This window comes from Symphalangus syndactylus, chromosome 6 (genome assembly GCF_028878055.3).
Source record: "Symphalangus syndactylus isolate Jambi chromosome 6, NHGRI_mSymSyn1-v2.1_pri, whole genome shotgun sequence".
In the NCBI taxonomy this organism is placed as follows: domain Eukaryota; kingdom Metazoa; phylum Chordata; class Mammalia; order Primates; family Hylobatidae; genus Symphalangus; species Symphalangus syndactylus.
The window spans coordinates 38,375,621-38,396,776 of record NC_072428.2 but is presented as its reverse complement, the minus strand read 5'-3'; the positions used below and the strand labels follow the sequence as shown (position 1 = coordinate 38,396,776).

At 48.5% G+C, this 21,156-nt stretch overlaps 2 protein-coding genes across 7 annotated transcripts in view; one reads left to right on the top strand and one right to left on the bottom strand.

Annotated features, from left to right (window-relative positions):
• The window catches only part of KCNC1 (potassium voltage-gated channel subfamily C member 1), a 48,697-nt gene extending 44,712 nt beyond the window's left edge, over positions 1-3,985 (top strand). For both annotated transcript variants that reach the window (XM_055282177.1, XM_063641043.1), the window contains 2 exons: positions 384-572; positions 2,597-3,985. In XM_055282177.1, coding sequence (XP_055138152.1) covers positions 384-572; positions 2,597-2,661 — 254 coding nt within the window. In that variant the 3' untranslated portion in view covers positions 2,662-3,985. The remainder of the gene's footprint in view (positions 1-383; positions 573-2,596) is intronic.
• A 4,914-nt stretch (positions 3,986-8,899) lies between these two features.
• The window catches only part of SERGEF (secretion regulating guanine nucleotide exchange factor), a 237,365-nt gene continuing 225,108 nt past the window's right edge, over positions 8,900-21,156 (bottom strand). For 2 of the 5 annotated variants that reach the window (XM_055282206.2, XM_055282204.2), the window contains one exon: positions 8,900-9,265. In XM_055282206.2, the coding sequence (XP_055138181.1) occupies positions 9,146-9,265 (120 nt within the window). In that variant the 3' untranslated portion in view covers positions 8,900-9,145. The remainder of the gene's footprint in view (positions 9,266-21,156) is intronic. The other 3 variants (XR_010121291.1, XR_010121292.1, XR_008658416.2) reach the window with 3 other exon arrangements.

Genomic DNA, 21,156 nt, shown 5'->3' with positions numbered 1-21,156 from the left:
TGTCTTCTCCCTGAGCTCTGTGTCTGGCTCTCCCCCATGACTGCATCCACACCATCCTGTTTCATCGGCCCCGCTTGGGGCCCGGGAGCGGCCCCCAGCACCACACCTGCTGGGCCCATCACCAAATCATCTTTTTGCAAACTTTGAGCAAACCCAGGAGTCCCCACTCCCAGCACTGTGGGCAGCCCGAAGGCTGCCTGAATGAGCTGAACCCCCCTCCAAGCCCCTTGCCTTGTGCCCTCCTCCCTCCACAGCCTGCCCGCTTTTCCGTCCTCAGGGACGCTCGAGCTGCCCTCTACCAATACCCTGCTTCTGGCCTGTCCCCCCTGCCCCCCACTAAACAGTTTTCAGTGTCTCAATAGCTTCTGCTTATATGTTTGAAGATTCCAAACTGAATGGGGAGGTGGCGAAGGCCGCGCTGGCGAACGAAGACTGCCCCCACATAGACCAGGCCCTCACTCCCGATGAGGGCCTGCCCTTTACGCGCTCGGGCACCCGCGAGAGATACGGACCCTGCTTCCTCTTATCAACCGGGGAGTACGCGTGCCCACCTGGTGGAGGAATGAGAAAGGGTATGTAGAGGAAGCCGGAGCACCGTGCATCGTCCGGGCCGCCTCGCGCTCCTGCAGATGGGTGGGCAGGGCGGCGGGCAAGGGCGCTGAGGGGCAGGCAGGCACACCGAGGGGGGCAAGGATGGAGGGAATCTCCCAGGGTCGGCCCCTGGAGGGCTGAGGCCCTTTCCCCCAAGTGAGATGTCAGGCTGGCAGAGAGAACCTGAGGCCCTGGCAGCTGTGGGTTGCCGGGAGTTGAGAAGGGATTGGACAGGTTGACTTTAGGCCATGACCCCAAGGCAGGGGTACCCAGGAATGCAGGAGGAGCCTTGACTCCCCCAGGCTGCTCTGGCAGATGGCAGGTCAGGTCCCAAAGGCAAAGTGATTTCTCCTCTCCCCTGGTTGAGGAGGGCAGTAGAGTGGGCCAGGACCCTGTGACCTTAGCTACCCAAGATCCATGTTCTTGGCATGGAAGAGGCATCCTTGAAAGATAATCAATCCACAGGCCAGAGGGAGGAGAGGCAAGAAGAGAGAGATATCTTCAGGGCTTGAGGGTAAGGTCATTGTCCTTGCAGTCAGAATATTGCCAGTGGCAGATGGAGAATTTGCCAAGAGGAGGTGGTTGAGCAGGACGGTCCAGCCCCTTCCATCCCCAGCACCCATGGGCCTCTGCCCAGGGTGTGGTCAGCACCCTCTTGTGGTTGGTGAAGGCTGAGGCTGCTGGTGGCCACTGCTCCAGGTCTCTTTGTAGTCAGAATGCTAGGCTGTCCCCACTGGAGAGAAAGACTTCTCCTAGAGCTTCAGCATCGGCTGGGGAGAGGCTTGGGGTGGGGGCCCAGGGTGCCCAAGCTCAAGGCTCTAGGCACTCGTCCAGACCTAGAAGGCAGAGGACGCCTTTCTTGGTGCAGCAGACTGGCTGGGCAGCTCGTGCATGTCTTGGAGCGCCTCACACGCGCGCACAGATGCATGCTGACCGGGGTGAGCAGGCTGGGTCAGAAGAGGAGCTGGGTTTTTGAAAGCAACAGTTGGTGCAGCCTATGGTCATTCACGACTGCTCCAGTATTTGAAGTGATTAAACCACATGCAGGAGAAAACAGAATGCAAAAGCAAAGGCAAACCCAGAAGAGGAGAGGCAGCCCGCACGGAGATGAGGGAACGTGGTTCTGGTCACTGGTGCTTAGTTGTGCCCACCTGGTCTAGGCTGGTCTCTGCTTCTCTGCCCTGCCCAGAGGTCCTTTAGGCCCTGGCACGGTGTGCAACTCCCCGCATGGTGCTGCATGGCAGAGGGCTGCCAGCCTTCAGGAGGGTCCCATCCTTGGCACCGACCATGGATGGGCGTGATGTTCCCCTTTGCGACTGGCTTTTTCCCAGTTGGAGGTGCTAGAATGCCCAGAAGCAGAATGCCTGAGGAGGGAGGGGAAAAGCAGACAGACAGTTCTCAATGTCCATGCCCTGCCCAGTAAGCTCTCGTGGGCTTTCTGTCTCTGTCATCTTGAATGTTAGACTGATTGGTGTTGGCCCCAAAGAGCAGACAAGACAGTCTCTTTATTGTGCTGCCAAAAGCCCAGGGAGTGTGGGACAGGAGCAGCCCCGCTCCCTGCAGTGGCTGGGAGTCCAGCGGTAAGCACTGTCCACAGGAGATACCCATTCCTCAGTCCCACCGAGGCTTAGGTGCCAGAGTCTTTGGGAGGCGCTAAGGGTGAAGTGTCCCCACCCACATCCATTCAGCCTGCGCTCTCATGGAGCCATGACAGCCGCCGAGGACTTGTTTTTCTCAGGCTAATTGCGAGCCAGGAGGCATGCAGGTGTGTGAGTCAATGTGCAGAGCAGAAGTAGGGACTCATCCCATTCCCCCCAGGAGGGAGAGAAAGAGGCGTGCTAGGCTGGCTCAGTGCATGGGCAAACCAAGCCAGCTGGAGAAGAATCTGCCTGCCTCTGCATGCGGCTGTTCTGTCTTTCCTCCTCCTTCTTAAAAACTAAGTACCAAGCGGGATGGGAGAGCCAAGATGAGAAGCTCAAGTGTTAATTGTATTCTTTACATACAGATCTTTGCAAAGAAAGCCCTGTCATTGCTAAGTATATGCCGACAGAGGCTGTGAGAGTGACTTGACCAGGCGGCTTGGCCGAGGACACTGGTGGCTATTAAGCATCTGGGTGGACCTGCAGCCCCTCCTCACCCTCGGACAGAGTAAATTCACGCCATGCAGGTTTGCCGGACGAGTCCGAGTGGCCCAGGCATTGTACTAGGACGGACGTAGCTTTTTCTACGGCCAAATGGTAACTGACCGTAGAGGATTTCTTTTCCTTCTTTTCATTTTTTAAAATTTTATTTTATTTGGGGAGGGGGGGTGGAGGGGCTCCTTAGCATGACTTGCATGAAGTTAAACAGAAAACCCAGCAAACCAAACCCACCAACCCCCTGCAACTGTATGATTACCCTCAACAACAATAACAAAAAGAAAAACATCAAAGCCCTCTATTTTCTTTCAAAGCTCTTGACTTTCACACACGTTGTTGGAGCCAAACTGTAATGGCGTTCGGTAGAAACCTGTACATTTCTGGGGGTGAGGGGCGAGGGGAGGAGGGACGGAGATGGGGAATGGATTGCTTCCTTTTTGTACACAAGATCGAGAGGAAAGCTTCCAAAAAGGGCAGTCGGTCACTCATCGGTCATATTGACCTCACCTTCATAGTTCATCTCTCACGTGGAAACTGAGAACTTTGCTCCAAATAGAATTGTGGAAACTCGCACGGCTGCCTTCTTCCCCGTTTGGCATGCTTGTGACCCAGCGGACGTCTCCCCAAGACCCCTGACAGCAGCTAGTCTAGGTTGATTCTCTCATCTTATCGGTGTGTAGATCCAGTGTGACCAGCTTTCATAACAAATTGTTCATAGTAAATAATCACCACCGTATGGATTTTCCAAGTGTTCCATTAAAACCAGGATATAGAGCACCAAAAGATCAGGACCATGGGAGGAGCACCCTCCTCCACCTTTACTAAGGCACAACCTGGCATTGTATGCAATTTAGTACTTCAGAGTAAAAACCTGCATGCCCAATGTTATGCAAAGCGATTCTAGCATGAAATAAATTTTGTATCATGGTTTCTGTATAGTCTAAAGCAGATTTGTTTTCCTGAAGCAGTCGGAGGTTTGCAGAGACACACTTCTGCATCTCGAATAAATATAGTATTTTCCCCAACAGAAACAGAGGACAGTAGCTTGGCTTTGGTCTGATTCTAAAATTAGTGGGGTGGGGGGGAAGGATGATATTTTTGAAAAACACATGCTTGAGTTGAAAAAAATGCAACATCTCAAGCTTTCACTGCAGCTCACAACATTTCCTGGAAAGAGAGCAATGATGCTTTAGCTCAACAACCTCCCCTCCCTGGGCCCTGGCCCCCAGTAATAAAAAATTGACTTTTCAGATGAAGCATGAATTTGGGTTTTTATTGCCTTCAGGCAGTGTCGTGATTCTGGTCTGGGCCTCTGGTCCCCTGTGGCTGGGCTGGGGTAAACCTGGGCCCTGGCTGCTCTGGTCTCAAGGATCCACCTTAAGGTGCTTGTCCTCTTGCTGGGGAAAAGTCAGGCCCTAAGGAAAAAGTTGTCCTCTGCAGATTGGTTGGGCAGGGTGGCCCCTTGGGCTGCAGATCCTGTTGGGTCAGGGGAGGGAGGCAGCTTTCAAAGGCACAGGGCTTATAAGGACCTAAGACCAGCACATCCTCTAGGGGGTTCACCTGACCAGGAAACTTCTCCATGAATCATGCGATACTGATGGGTCCTTGAATCGGGCCATGTTAGAGCTCCCAGCCCCCTATGCAGACCATGCTCACCTCACTTCTAGGGCCATTCTTGACTCTGATGAAGCCAGAGGTAAGGCTTGACTGTCAGATCTGGGTGCCCTACCCAGCAGCACCCTTGCCAAGACAAGTCTGATGGATGCCCTCATCACATACCCCTCTCTTGGCCTGGAGGCATCTTGGGAGGGGTAAAGCCTTCTCCTAGGGATCTTGACTGTCTTGGGTTGTTCACTTGGCTTTGGTGGCAAAGTGGAGGTTTGGGGTTCCAATTCTTTTCTATCCATTAGAGACTTCAGGAATGTTCAGGTGGAAAGAGTCCACAATGGTCATGATAGTCAACCTATGAGCATTTTCCAGATGAGGAAATGAGGCCCAGAGAAGGGAGGGATCTGCCCAGGGCCACAGACAAATAGGTGTCAGTCTTCCCCTGATTTTTGTTCCCTTGATGCCTCCCAGCATGGCATGAGTCCATGATCAGATGGGTGGGTGGGAAGCTTCAAGTGTGTATCGAATTCTCATCTAACAGTTTTTCATTGTCTCCAGGCATTGGCCTCAACTTCCTGATGCCCCATGCAGTCCAGGAAACAAGGGGTTGGGGACAGTGGAGTAGTGAGTACCGTCAGGCCTCTGCCCAGGGCCTCTACCAGGGCTGCCACCACCATTCATAAGCATCAGGATGCACAAGCCAAGTAGCCTCCACTGCTGCAGGGAGGGTAATGTCCACTCTACTTAGGGATCCACCAGCAAAGAAGGGCCCTGGTGGACTCAAAGTGGGACTCAGCAAAAAGCCGTTAGGAATATGGGTTTCCAGGGACACAGCAGCTAATGGGGAAAGGGAATTAACATGAATTGAGCATGTACTACATGCGGGCATCTTACACACATTATCTAATGACAGCTCACCATCACCTAACAGCCCCATTTTAGAGGTGAAACAAGGTGCACAGAGGTAAAGTAATGGCCCAAAGCCACACAGCCAATGTGTGACGAAGCCATGGTTTTAACGCAGGTGGTCTGACTCCAGAGCTCAGGTTACAATTGTCTCAAGCTACTTGAGGCCTTCAGGGGCTGGCCATTAGGGGTGGAAATGATAGGAACACTAGAGTGGCTGGTCCTAAATCCCAGGTTCTCAGGACCTGGTCTCCTGCCCTCCTTCATGAAATTCCATGAATATGACAGAAGGGAGCCACTTCTGATCCTGCCCCAAGCCTCCCCGACACGCAGCTGGCCAACCTCACTTTCTTGCTTAAACACCCCATTGCCCTAAGATTGGAGTTTCAGCTCCTTCAGCTAGCTGGCAAAGCCCACTGCCTCACCAGCCGCTCTTCCCTCCTCCCTCCGCACTGCAGTCACTCTGAAATTCTGAACTTGTAGCAGTTGCATGGACCTGCGCCCTCCCTCTATCACCCCTGCCCCCAACAGTTTCCCAACGAACTCCCTAACTCCCAGTTTCAATTGATCACGAAGTCACTTCACCCAGAAGTAGTGGATGCCTGGGGCTGATGAGAAGGCTTTAAGCCTGAGCCCTAGGCCTGGATTCACCATTCCTAAGCACAATCTCACCCAAGGCTGATCTCATGGCCCTCACAACCCACCAGGGCCAAGGGTGGTGGGGGTGTCAAGGGATGATGGGGTACTTGTGATCAGGAGGGGAGGGTGAGTATGGTAGTTAGGGATGGAGATGTCCCACCAACATCTGGTCTGTGCTTGACCTTCAACCATCACTCCAGGGGCTAGGCCAACGACCTGGGAGCAGAGAATGGGGCCTGCTCCCCTCTTTCCCTTCCTTCTCACACAGGAGGAATATGAAGACTGATTCACTTAGTTCATTGAAAAAAAGTAGTTTTTAAAAATGAGTATTTTCTCAAATAGCCACAGCTGTTAGAGCACATTAGCTTACCAGGTGAATGATGTTGTCATAAATTGACTGTCAAATGGTTATATTTGTAAAAGGGCTAAAAGTTAAAGGATGAATAGTGACAAGGGGATCAGAGCCCACACATTTAACCTCCCCCCCATGGTGCGTGGGGGTGTACTGATGAGTTAATTCATGGGCATTTATTGGGCACTTCCTCCATTCCAGGACCCCTCCTTGGCGAAGGGGTTCCAAAATTGACCAAGACCTGGTCTCTTGCTCTCAAAGAGCTCACAGGCTATTAGGAATGAGGGGCTTGGACATCTACTGATGAGTGCTTTCAGACATTCATCAGATTCAGCCAGTGAAGGAGCATGGAGAGCGCCCATCTGCCCAACACTGCTGTCGGGAAAGGCAAAAATGGAGGAACTCAAGGTGACGGGATGGTCTATGATGTCTTCTAGTGCCAACAGCCATTCATTCTTCCACATGTGGATTATCTGTGCCTGTCTCTTCTAAGAAGGGTTTGACTCAGTTCTGAGAGTCTGAGGTTCTGCATCAAAGGGCTCAGGGGCTAATGCACCACCTGATCCTGTTTCAGGCTGGGAAGGAACTCTGAGACACTTCTTTTTGGTGCTCACAGGGAGGTCATGGGAGAGGCATTAGGACTCAGCAGCAGAGGCCTTGGGATTTTGGTTTCTTCCAGCAGGTGCTGAAAGAGGTAGGAGGGAGCTCTGAACTGGAACCTTGTGAGAGAGAGTGCATTGGTTCTTTGTGAGTGGTAACTGTCTAGGCAGTATGGGCCTGAGTGCTATCCGGTGTGGGATTGCTTTCTGGCCTGTGTGTCTGATACAGGCCTTCAGGACAGTGGGTGGTGGGCCAGTGTCCTTGGGCATGCTCCAGTATGGGTCACCTCTGGGCCATCTGACTGCTCCATCTCTGTGGTTTGTTTGGTCACCTTGGCAAGTCAAGCTCCGAGTGCATGGAGATATCCTTCTTCCCATTCCTCAAGTTCTTGGAGACTGTACTGGCCTCTATTGGTCCTGAGAGGTGGGGAACCAAGGGATTTTCTGGCCAGGGCAGCCATGTTTGTAGGGTGCAATATTGAGAGGACTCCATGCATGATGTTCAAGGTCAGTCTATGGCTGTCAGTGGTCTCTATGTTCAGGCCTGGGAAGCTCAAGATTGTCCTCATCCTCCTCTCCTGAGCTGAACTCACTCCTGGTCCTAGGGCTACTCTCCATCGCACCCTTGCCTCACTCAAGGACTTAGCTGGGTCACTTCTCAATCAGGACCCTGGCCTGGTAGTGAGGTTTATGACCTTGAGATGGTCCCTTCCCCTCTTTTGGCCTCCATTTTCGCACATGAACAAATGAAAATGTTGAATAAAATCAGTGGTTTTTAAACTTTCTCAAGGACCTCTTGTCAAACGAAATGTTATGTGAAGCCCAATATAGAGAAAAACTAAAGCTGTTTGGAATAAGATGTGTGTCTCGGGGCCGGGGGAACCTGGACCTCTATCTACCTGGCCTCCTTGACGCACAGGGTGGCCACTGAGTTCTCAGGAGACTCCCACGGCTCTAAAGGATGCAGCGTGATGGCCACTAAGCTGGATGGTCTTTCAAGGGCCTCTAACTTTGGTATCCTGGGATTTTGTAACTTGAAGCCACTGCAGCCCAGCCCTCACAGACTCATTCTGAGTCACAAGGAGGCAGCATGGGATGGGTCACAGACCTGGGCTGCCTAGCTGGTGACACTGCCACACTGTTCTCCAGAGAAAGTCCATTCTCTGAGGTCCTCTGGCAAAAGACTTGTTGCCAGTCACAGCAGAGAGAAAGGTCATATGTCCCCCAGAGCCACAGGGAAGTCAGGGAATGGGGATCCGGCCTGGTCTCCACCTTACCTGAGGGCCCTCTTCCTGCACAGGCTAAGGCTTGGGAGGCAGACGGTCAGGGGTCAGAGTCTTTGATGTTGCTATCCCTACAGACTCCCCTTCACATGCTGTGGCCTGTCCCTCATCTGAAACAATATATTTTAGCAATTATAGTCACACAAACAAGCTCCAGCATCCTGGCTGACTCAGATGAAGACAAATCTTCTGAGAGTTTTGTTGGTTCTAGCCTCTCTTGTCTGTCCTAGGGTTTTCCTCTACTGGGTCTTCCCAGAAGTCTTGACTCTTCCTCCACATACTCCTCTCTACTCCCCTCCACCCCTACTCCAGAACCTTCGCCCTCGCCTCCAGTCACCAAGATAAGAGCTCCTTCCTGTTTAAGTATCCAGTCACCTGATCAGGGTACCTCGATATCCTTGAACTAGAAAACCATGGGCTCTGGGCCTTAAAAATAAAACCCCAGGAGGGGCTGCTCTAGGCATGGCCCAGGAACCCTTTGTTTTGCTGAATTGAAGGCTGCTGGACCAAAATAATGAAGGACATAGAACTGGGTTTTCTATCTCCACCAGGCAGGGATGGGCTGGAGCCTTCCTACCGGTGTATTAGCTTTCCATATCTTTAGTGAAGACCTAACCCCTCATTCTCCTCTGCTGAGTAGAAAGCATGTCTGTCTCCTTGAGTCCCAGGCACTGGGCAAGCAGCCTGCCATCATTCTGGTTTGTGGTCAGCCCAACCATCACTGCCTCCTGAGCCTTTCTTTGGCCAACCCCACAGCCCAACAAAGCAATTCTCTGGGAAGGCTTTTGGTGGGAAAAGCCACTTTATTAAAGATTCTCTATCATAGTCCCCCATTTCCGGACCAGTCAGATTGGCTTTGGGTTGAAGGTTCTGATTGTCTTTCTTTCCAGTGTCTCTCTTTGTCCATGGCTTCCTGAGATTCAGTGTCCTCGGTGGCATCTGGGGAAAGGTAGGTGACCTTGGGGTCCTGGACCAATGCAGGGTGAGCTGGTAGCTGGCAGAGGGCCAGGGAGTGGCCAGCCCCACAGCCTACAAGGAGTCCTGATGATGACAGCAGAGCCTGCACCGGCTTCGGGGCCCAGACGTTGGCTTCAGTGCCATCTCCGCACATGCCATGCTCATTCCAGCCCCAAGAGTAACACACTCCACCTGTGAAGGAGAGGGAAGACTGCTGTAGAAGAGGTTTTGGATAATAGAGCTGAAACATTCACCCTGAGGGTACAGGTATTATCATAAACCCCAGTTCACACAGGAAGACGCCAAAGCTTAAGGACACATGGTGGCATCCTCCCCATCCCTACTTCCTTCCCTTTCCCCGAGGGCAGCTGCCCTCCCGCCCCTGAGGCATGCTTCCCATTCCCACAAAACTCATGACTGCTCATGTTCCAAGCGTGGCTTTCCTCCTCGGCCCTTCCCTACTGTCACCACCGTATATAATCCATCACCAGACCTACTGACTCTGCCTCCAAAAACATCTCAAATCTTTCCCCACATTTTTCCACCTCCTCAGCCAGCTCCAGCCTGATCCAGGCCACCATTTCTCTTACCTGGGCCATGCCAACAGCCAACTAACTAACCCAGCTGCTCACTCCATCCACCCTGATCTTCAAAGAGCATCAAGGCAATCTTCGACAACTGCAAATCTAATCACGTGTCACTCTGCTGCTTAAAACCCTTCAGTGACTTTCCACGGTCCTTAAGGAGGCCTCCCCTTGGCCTGTGAGGCCTGAGTGATCTGGCTCCTGGCTATCTTGGTGCCCTCACCCTGCACAACTCTTCCCTTCCCTCTTTGCATCCAGAACTCTGGCTTTCTTTCTGTCCCTTAAATATGTCCAGTAGGGCCTTCCTATCTCCCAAAGCCCTCAGTTTACTGGGCTTCCAGACCTCTTCATGTTTTCCATTCCAGTTGTCGCTCAGAGGCCAGGGTCCCTGGCCACCCAATCCAAATCAGATTCTCGTGACTGCCCTTGTATTCTTCCCTCATGAGGACCTGGCACTCTGTAGTGAGGGATGATTTGTGTGGTGATGTGTTTACTGTCCCCTCTTCACTAGACTGCACTCTGTGGTGAGGGAAGAAGCGTGTATACTTTCTTCACTGCTGTATCTCTAGGACAGTGCCTGGTACACAGTTGGTGCTCAATAGGTGTTTACTGAATAGATACAAAAATGAACAAATTCATACAGCCAGAAAGTGGCCAAGCCAACATTCATGCCCAGGTAACTCCAACAGCTCACCCATCATAACATGTCTTCCTAGGTTTTAGACACTGTCCTAGGTCTAAACTCACTCACGTTTTTCTGTGGTTGTTTAAAAAAAATCTTCTGGACATAAAAATAATATATCTTCATGACAAAAGAAAAGAAAAGAAACAATGGACAACATGGATGTGTAAGGAAAACAAACTTGCAGAATCTTGCCCTTGCCACTACTAGCAATATTTTGGATATCTCTTTCAACCCTTTAATTTGTGAAATTTATAAATATTTGTATATATGTTTGTCCTGCTTTTTAACATTGTAGCACAAATATTTCTTCATGGATTGTAAACTATTCAAAAAGTAAATTAAAATTAGCCAGACATGGTGGTGCATGCCTGTAATCCCAGCTACTCAGGAGGCTGAGACAGGAGAATCACTTGAACCCAGGAGGCGGAGGTTGCAGTGAGCTGAGATTGTGCCATTGCACTCCACCTCAGGTGACAGAGTGAGACTTTGTCTCAAAAACAAACAAAAAAGTAAATTAAAAATAATTTTCTTCTCAATATGCATTAAAGAACAGAAAATAATTTAATAGAAAGACGCAGATCTCCACCCAGATTAAGAACATTAGCTAACATTTTGCCATATTTGCTTCAAACCTTCTCTTAAAAAAAATCATAAAGATACAGTTTATGCCCCACCTCCCATTCTTGTCCCTCTATCCAACCCTCCTTCCCAGAAGTAACCACTATTTTGAAGTTGGTATACATCATTTGCATGGTTTTATATTTTGCTACATAGATGTGTCCTTAAATATTGTGATCTTTTTAGTTTGTTTTAAAGACTTACACAAATAGAATCATTCACATTTTTTTTTTTTTTTTGCAAGTTGCTCTTTACACTCATCATTGTTTTTGAAATTTATCTGAGCTGGTAGTTACAGATCTAGTTCAGTTATTTTAATTTTAACCGTGCATAGTATCCCGTTATGTATAAATCACATTTCACTTACCCATGTCCCTTCTGATGGATAGTTATTTAATAATATCATTGTTGCTGTTTTATTATACAACAACTGAAAATATATAGTATTATGCAACAACAATACTAATACGGTTGCTATTATAGACAGTATTGCAATGAAAGTCTTTGAACATGTCTCCTTGTACAAACTGTTATTTGTACAGGGTGATCCCTGGGAGTATATGAGTCATGCATGTATATGCAAGCATGTTTACTTTTAGGAAGTATGGCCAAATATCTCTCCAATGACTAGACATTTATATTCTCATAACAATAGATATGAATTTGTTTCCCTATGTCTTACCTTTAGACTCTTGCCATTCTCATGAGTACATTCAATTAGTTTGCATTTCCCTGACTACTAGTGAGATGGAGCAGTAGTGCTTTATGTTGATTACCCGTTTAAGTTGCCTCTTCTGTGAATTGTCTATGTACATTCTTTGTTTTGTTCTTTGGTTGTTTGCCTTTTCCTTATTGATTTGCAAGTATTCTTTGTGTATTATTTTGTTTCTATGATTCTTTGTTATTATGTGCATTTGGAAGTATCTTCTTCCAGAAGTCTGTGTTGTGTCTCTTCACTTAGTTTATGGTGTCTTTTGTTATACACATTTATTTATAATGGCTGCCTAATTACCTATTATGAAGATTAAACAATTTACTTACCTGCATTCTATTATCAGATCCATAGGTTGTTTCTAATTTGTCATTATTTTATATAGCATTGCTATGAACATCTTTATGCATGAGTCTTTGTCTGTCGCTCTAATTATTTTCTCAAATTAGATTCTTAGAATGGGAATTCCTGGTCAAAGAGTATAGGCATTTGTGAGATGCCTGAGTACTGTTTTGAGTACTGCCAGAATACTTTTCAGAAAGGCTACTTGCATATAACTTGAGCAATCTGTGAGAATCTCTGTCTTACTCTAGGACTGCAAGTATTTAATAGTATTATAATGTTGAAAGATCTTCCTAATTTGAAGACAAAAATGGTATCTCTTGTTTTGATATGTACTTTTTGGACTACCACTGAAACAGAAAAATAATTCTAATGTTTATCAGATATTCATATTTCCTCCTTTGTGTACTATCTGCTTCATATCCTTTTCCTGGTTCGTACAGAAGAGTTTAAGTACTCAGGCCCAAGAGCCAGATGGACTGGGTTCAAATCCCAGCTTCGCCACTTATTAGTTGTGCCGCTTCAAGCAAGTTACTTAGCTTTTCTATATCTCAGTTCTCTCATCTGTTAAATGGGGACAGTAATGCCTTATTAGAATTGTTTACAAGGGTTAAATGAGTAAGTATAGTATATGCAAAAGACTCAGAATGGTGCCTGACACATAGTACTACATAAATGTTTGTTATTGCTGTTGTTACCTATTAAGAGCTCTGTTGTTTGAAAGACTTTGATTTTAAGAATATTAGTTCTTTCTCTGCTATATTTAGCATTACTATTTTTTTCTCAGTTTGACTTAAAATTTTGTTTTTAGTCTTTTGATAAGTGTATGGTTCTACATAGTAAAAACTTCTTTTTGATAGTTCAATGATTTGAATTTTTAAATCTTCTTTACATTTAACTCATTATCCACTGAAAACTTGTTTTGCAGACCACTCTATCAAGAGGGTAGCTGGCTGGGCCCCGGGATTGCCCTTCCCTTCCCTTTCCCTTAGTAGGAAGGCAATCACTGGCCAAAAGCTTGGGTTTAGGGAAACACAGATGTCTGCCTGTTTGGCCCACAAATGCGGAAGCGCATACAGAGAGGATGAACCCCAGGCCACATCTCCTACAGTTAAGCAGGAGTTCCAGCCAGGTTGAGCTGAGGCACGAGGTAGGGACAGTGGAAGAGGCTTGGTACCTTTGCCCCTAGTTCAGCACCTGGTATGGGCTTTGTGCCCGGCCCTGGTGAGTGGCACCAGCTGACCGTCAGCAGGGATGGGGGTGGGAGGAAGGCAGAGCTGACCTACCAGCAGGACACAGCACAGTGGGGAGCTGGCAGGTCCCTCTCCTCCAGCCAAAGGGAACACACTCTGAGGAAGCTATGCCTGGGACCGGGGTAGCCAAAGGCCTAGAGCCAGGATTTTCATGCCCACTGGGTTGAGAAGCCTGGTAAAGGCCCAGTAATATCCCCCCATAGTACTTCCAAAGAAAGCTGGACTTTGGGTTAGGTGCTCTGTGTACTTCATCTCATTTAATTCTAACAACCATGTGAGGCAGCCACAATTTACAGATTATTCTCATTTTAGAGAGAATAAAACAGAGGCTCTAGAATCCAGGCAGGATGGCTCCAGAATCTGTGCTAAAGTCTGCATGTTATATCCCAGGGCTTGCCAAGCTTATTCTATAAAGGGCAGATAGGAAATATTTTAGGTTTGAGGGCCATGTTAGGTCTCTGTCATGTATTCTTTTTGATAACCCTTTAAAAACCATTCTTAGCTTGCAGCATCACACAAAAAGAGGCTACAAGTCAAATTTGGTCCTAGTTTCCCATTCCCTGCTCCACACATATTATAGACTATGGCCTATGGACTACGCTATGCTGTCCTGGGTCCCACCTTACCACACAACTGTGTGATAATGGTATGTAGGTCCCCACCAACTTCATAGGGTTGCCAGGAGGAGGAGCAATGCCCCAACACTATGCCTGACACAGCGACAGCTCAAACCCATGTGGAAAGCAGATCATGGGAAGAGGAGGAAAAGGCAAGGAAAGCCACACCAGTGGCAAACAGCAAAGAGGAGATGGAGGGGCAGCAGCAGATGAGAAGGTCTAGAGTAGAATGATAGGAAGTTTGGGATTTCCAAACACTTTAAACAAGCCTATAGAAAAAAAAAAAGCCAGGATGCTGAACTCAGAAAGCAAAGGATTGGTTATCCCCTTAACAGAAGGACTTGCAGCAGGACATCTTTCAGTAATAAGCTCCTCCAGCATTTTAGAATAGGTTTCATTCACCCCCTAACCTCACTTAGGGCCACCTTTTCAGGGGCACAATGAAGCTGGCAAGGCCCTCCAGACTCAGCAAGATGCTACTATGCAGGCTGTTCTCACACAGAAGTAAGAGGAAGGAGAGTGGCCTACACAAAGCCTCTCCCTAAGCTACACGGAACATGGAACGTCCAGTTTTCGAAACAGGTAAGTTAGAGGATGATCCCTGGCTTTACAGAGGGTTCTACAGTGTGCTTGGCACTTGTCAGGTCCTTGAAGACACCGGAATCCCACCTGGTTGATGGAGATCTGCTTTACTGATCCCAGGGCACATGGCTGAGCCTTGGGTGGAGAGCCCCATATTTACAGAGGGATTCCCTAGGCCCTTGGAGTTCAGGCCTCCTGCTCACAGGGCTCAATCTAGGCTGTGACGAGTGATGGAGCTCACAGCCCACCACACTTGCGTCAGCCTAAGAGCCCTGCAGGCAACGGAACCTCAGGACTGGCAGGGTCCCTGGCACAAGCTGGACACAATATCCAATCTGTTCAGGTCTGTGGCACCTGCCCGAGCTTCTTGGCAACTAAGTCCTCACAGGGCCTTATGGTGCTGGGACTGCAGCCCAGTGCTAGGAAGGGGACAGCATTTCTGCTGGAGGACCTTGCCAAGGAGGAATAAACACCTGCGCATGTGTGCAGAGCCTCCTGGTTGTCTCCTGAACCACAGAATAAAGACATTTCCCAACCTTTCTTGCAGCTAGCTGTGATCAGTGAGGGTCAAGCTGAAATGTTCTGTAATTGCTTATGGGACTTTTCCTTAAAAGACAGATGGCATACACTCTTTGTTCCTTCTTCTTTGTCCCTCCTCCATCCTGTCACTGGGAATGTGGATGCGATAGCTGGAGTTGTAGCCACTACCTCTGACCATGAGCATGAGGGCTGCGACCTAGGGATGGTGCTTCTCAGTTTCATAAAAATGTCACCTTAATTTCCACAGCAACCCTCGGAGGTATTACTACTTCCATTTTACAGATGAAGAACCAGGCTCAGAGAGGTAAAATAACTTGTCTGTAGCCACACAACTATTCTAGTCAGGACTAGAATCCAGGACTCCCAAATCTCAGGCGCCTTCACTAGTTCCAAACCATGTGAAAATGGTAACAGAATCATTGAATACTTGGTATATGCCCGGCCCTGTGATAAGCACTTTGCAAATATTCATTCACTGAATCCTCACAACAAACCTGTGAAGTGCAATCTAATATTATCCCCATTTTGCAGAGAGATGACGTGACCTGTGCAAGGTAACAAGAGGCAGAGCTGGATTCGAACATAGTCTGGCTCCAGGCCCTCTTCTATTTAATATTATACTGCTCTCTCTAGCAAAAACACTGCTTCCCAGGTAATTAAGAAAAGGTACAGAGTAACAGGCCACCTATGGGAACACAGGAAGTAATGGAAGGCAAGAACTCCAGCTGGCGAGAGAAAGATACTATGCAGAGGAGCAGAAATCTCCCTGAGCCCTGTGGCTGAGGCCCTGCCCCCTTCTGCATCTGCTGGGCAGTGGGAAGAGGAGGGAGAGATAGGCGCAAGAAATTAGGTAGCGAATGGTCCATGTTGTCTCCTCCTCTCCAAGGGCACGCATAGGCCTAGATCAACAGTCAGGACTGCTCTTCTCCACCACCAGGCTGACGGAGAGGAGGGGTGAGGTTTGAGCGCCCTCATAGAGAGGAGGGCTCTGGATTCTGGTGCATGTCAGGAAGGATGGGGCGGGCCTTGGAGCAGGGTAAGTTTGGGAGACACTTCTGAGTGTTTAGCCACCCAAGCTCATAGGGATCCCATCCTTTTGGCAGCAACTGGTAGAATTGTCCCTAGGGTCCTGCTGTGAGCAAGGAATGGGGAGTGAGGAATCCCAGAAGTGGGCCTCCTAAAGTGCTTTGGGTCTCAATAGCAACAGCAGGATGGAAAAAGGGGATCAGGTCCTCACGTCCCTTGCCCTATCCTTTATGCTGAGGCTGCTGGCCTGGGTGGGAGAAATCAGGCAGAAACACAGCCTGGTCTAGGTCCTCCCATGGAAAATTTCCTGTCTCCACAGCACCTGTGAGACCAAGTCCAGGCCCCTTAGCTGGCTCCCAAGGCCCTCAGTAGTCTGTCTCTCATCACCCCTGTTCCCCAACTCAGTGTTCCAGCCCCACAGGCTTGCTGTCGGCTCCCTGAATTCACCCAGGCTGTTCACATTGCCATGCTCTTGCCCAACCTGAGTCCATTTATTTCATCATGTGGGTGCCTTTTCTGGTTTAGGACTTGTGCTGCATACAAGACCCAGAGAAGAGGAAAATTCAGTTTGTGCCCTCAGGGTCCCCATCCACTGAGGAAGACAGCCATGGGAAAAGACAATTATGGGAAATGATGGCATGTGTACACAAGGGGCATGGACAGTGGTGTTTACTGTAGCACTGTTTGCAACTGCAAAAGACTGGGGGGCCTCAAGAACATTCATCAATAGAAGATGATTCCAAAAAGCCAGGGCCCCCTTCAGACTAGGATCCTTACATATTAAAACTTTTTTTAACATAAAGTTATGCAAAGCCCCTATATATTTTTATATGTACAAATTGAAAAGAATACATCCCAAATTGAGAACAGTCTCTGACGAAGAGAGGGAGAAATGGGGGAAGGGTGACCCTCATTTTCGTTTTGTTCAAATAGTTTAAAAAACAGTAACACAGAGATGATTTTAAAAATAAGAGTATTTCTAAGGGACGGAGGTAGCATAGAGGAGAGGATGACCTAGGAGACACTGACCCAGGAGGCCATGCAGAGAATGGCCATGAGAATGGCTATGAGGATGATGGTCCTATTGGGCCTGGCAGAGGACACAGGCACTGTCAGTGTTGGATTCTGCTATGGTTTGGATGTGTTCCCAAAAGTACAGGTGTTGGAAACTTAATCCCCAATGCAATAGTGTTGAGAAGTGGGACCTTTAAGAGGCAATTAGGTCATGAGGGCTCTGGCCTCATGAATGGATGAATGCTGTCACTGTGGGAATGGGTTAATTATCATGGAAATTTGGTCTCTTTTTCTCTCTTTCTTGAATGTTTGCTTGCCCTTTTGCCATGTTATGATGCAGCAAGAAGGTCTTCCCCAGATATGGCCCTGTGATCTTGGACTTCCCAGTCTCCAGAACCATTTATTGAGCTAAATAAATCTCTTTTCTTTATAAATTACCCAGTCTGTGGTATTCTGTTATAGCAGCAAAACATGGACCAAAACAGGCCCTTTCAGGAATTAGTCCATCTATCACTCTCCAGGGCCAAGGATACCCTTGAGGCAGGAGCTGAGGCAGCAGGAAGAAGCTATTCCAGAATGAGGAAGTGGGGCTGTTCACCCACAGGATTACTCTGGGGATGTTTCGGGTTTGTGGCCCACATTGCTTCAGAGAAGGCTGTATGTGGGAAAATAGACAGGCCTAGGGTCCCCTTCACACCAAGATCCACAGCAGCCCTGAGAATGAGGTGAGAGGAGTAGATGGGAGGTGAGGGTTGGAGGCAAGGAGGCCAGCAAGGAGGCTGTGGCTATCCACCAGCTAAGAAAAGGGGAGGGCCTGTGGAAAAAGGGTTTTGGGAAGGTAATGTTCAAAATGCAGCCAGGATCTGGACACTTCTCACCAGCCCCATCACCCCTCAAGGGCTGCCCAACTGGTCTCTCTGCTGCCTCTGTTTCCCTGTATGTTCTGTTCTCCACACAGCAACTTGAGTGATTGTGTTAAAACCTATGTCAGACAAGGCACTGCACTGTTTAGAATCCTTCAGTGGCTTCTTCTGTTACTCAGAATAAACAACAGCGGGTCTCCAGCTCCTTCTCTGACATCATGTTCTATCATGATCCACTCTGCTAACATCACCATAGTGACACTGACTTTCTTACTGTTCCTCAAATAGTACTTGCCTCAGGACCTTTGCACTTGTTGTTCCTGCTATCTGGAATGCTCTTGGCCCTGATAGCCACAGGTTCATTCCTTCATGTTGTTCAGGTATTTGTGGAAGTCCTACCTTATGTGAGAGGCCTTCCCTGACAACTCTATATGAAATAGCAGTCTACCCCTACTACCGTCTTATCTCTTCACCTGCTTTATTTTCCTTCTTTTTTTTTTTTTTACAGTTTATTTATTTTGTGATCTCTCTCTCCTAACCAAACACAAGCTCTTTGAGAGTTAGGTACTCTGTTTTGTTTGCTGCTATATCCCAGTACCTGAAACAGTGCTTGGCATAGGTTAGCGCTCAATGCTGTTGTGTGAATGAAAGGACAAATGAATGAATGGCTAGTGAGAGAATGGAGCTGCTTGTTCTCTCTTAGAGGGCCAAAAGGGAACCCATGGATGTGGAAAGCAGCAGCCATGGGCATGGCAATTGTAGCTCGCTATCAGGAAGAACGCTGCAATGACTGGAAGACTGCTCTGGAACACAGCTGGTACTCTGCCACAGGTCCTGAGCCCCCAGGGCAGTCCCACAGTGGGCAGAGGCTGGGCTGAGACAAACCAAAAGTCCTTCCAATCCTGGAGAACTTGTGTGGTGGTGTGAGTGGATATGGAAGTATATAAGAAAGAGAAGGAAGGTGGACACAGAAGAGCAGAGTGGGCAGATACACGCTCCCCAGGCTGGCTCCTTCAAACCAGACAAAAGAAAGGCCTTGGCTCAAGTGATAAATAAGTGTGTTGAATTGATGGGTTCTAAGCTGCAAGGCTAGGACTGCTCTGGAACCCCTTCTAGAACCCCATTCCTCAAAAGGTTGCCCAGTTCTCTCTGTCAATCACTTTCCCTTTACATAGGAGGAAACTGAGGCCCACAGTGGGGCAATTCCATGCCAAAGGTCCCCACTGGCCTACCTCCCCGATCCTCTCAACCACCCCCTGGCATCACTGCAGGCACCTCATCTGACAGCAGGCCAGTGAGGCGCGTATTGGATCAACACTGCATGGAAGAGATAACTGCATTTGGGTGCGGTTCAGAAACAGCCAAGCTGGGACAGGCAGAGGCCAGCCCTCCCCACCCCCAGCCCTAGGAGTAGGAGGCTGCTGAGGCTGCTGTGGACACATTTCCTCAGTCACCTGCAGTGAGAGCGTGCTGTGGCACGTTGGCTCCAGTGGGTGACTATTCTTAGATCTAGGGAGCTATGATGACGGATTTAGAACTTACAAGGTGGAAACATGTTGGCCTGTTTTATAAACAACTGAAATCCTCCCTACAGACTGTCTTTCTGAATTCTGTGTTCTCTCAGAACTGCTGGCTTTCTGGGCTTATTGGCTGCCTTGGGAGAGGGGGCAGAAAGAGAAACTAACCCTCTTGAGGGCCTACTATGATCACATATGGTGTTACGGGCTTTTGTATCACCCATCTCATTTAACAGCTCTGGGAAGAAGATATTTTGGTCACACTCTGTGGATGAGGAAACAGGCTGGGAGAGGTCCAGAAGCAAGCACACCCTGTGATGTGGTACAAGAGTGAGGCTGCGGACCAGCAGGTCTGCTGTGGAGCCTGGTGCTACCAAAAGAAAGGTGGCCCTGGCAGATGGAGCAGTAAGGGCATGCACACAGCACCTTCGGATTTGAATCCCTTCAGGTATTGCTCTCCTGTCCTCCAAGATTTCTTCACTCCTGGTGATACCTCCTCCCTCTGTATGACCTGGTAGCTTGTCCCCATTGCCTACCAGGGCCCCCTCAGCAGATTCTCTGTTGTCATCATCCCTCTAGAAGTATGGTACCCAGAGCTGGCTAAGGTCCAGAGATGAAGAGCCCACCAAGATGCACACGTAGTCCCCAAGGCTCCACCTCTGTTAGCTTAGCCTGAGGCCACATTCGCTGCTTTGGAGGCCAAGTCCACTTCCCCTTGCTGAACCTGTGGCCCGCATAAACTCCTAAACAGTTTCTGGAGGACCTGTTCTCCTATCTCTTATCTGGCCTGGCCCATATGCTGGTGTTTTAGACCTGGCTGGAACTTTCAGGTTGTTTCCATTAAAAGTCATCTTATTAAATGAACATGCCAATCTCTGAGCGGCACTAGCAGAGGGGTGGAGGAACGGATGCCATTCTTGGCCCAGGAGCAGCTGCACTGTTGCCATTCCTAAAGCCTGGTCACCACCAGAGCCTCCTTACGTTGCTCTCCTCAAGCCTGTTTGGGAATCACCAGTGTGCAGAAGAGGAAGCTAGGGTATTAGGGCAATAGTGGAGGTGGTAGTAAGAAGGTCTGCTCTGGAATCCAGTGGCAGGTCCAGAAGAATCCACATGCAGGAAGATTAGGGTACTAGAGTTCACATGGGGACGGATGACACAAATCTGAGATAGAATTCTCCCTAGAAGTTCCAATCACTGAATAAATATTATACCTACTTAGTATCTGGTCTGTGTCTGGTGCTATGCCCAATTCCGTTCAATTCATTTTGTACACATCAGCTAGGCTCCCACAAAACCCAAGTGCTGGGTTAGAGAGCTGAGCGTTCATCCCACAGTGACAGCGCAGGGAGGTGAGGTTCTGGAAAGATTTGCTCAGGAAGACCAGGCAGTGGCTAATTCCTGAGATGGATCAAACCCCCAAGGGAAGAGAGTCTTTCGCTTATTTATCTTTTTTTTTTTTTCTGAACAGTAAAATTTTATTAAACTTCATGTCAATAAAAATTATTACAGTACAAAATAGGAAAAAACTAATGGGTTAATAGTTTTAATATATATTAATGAATTTTTTTCCTTTTAAATAGACTATTTTTTAAGAGAAAATGTAGGTTCATAGTAAAATTAAGCAGAAAGTATGGACAGTTCCCATAATACTTCCTGCCTCTACTTACTTCATAGCCTTCCCCACCAACATCCCGCACCATTGACACACCATTAGCGCTCAAAGTGGGTGG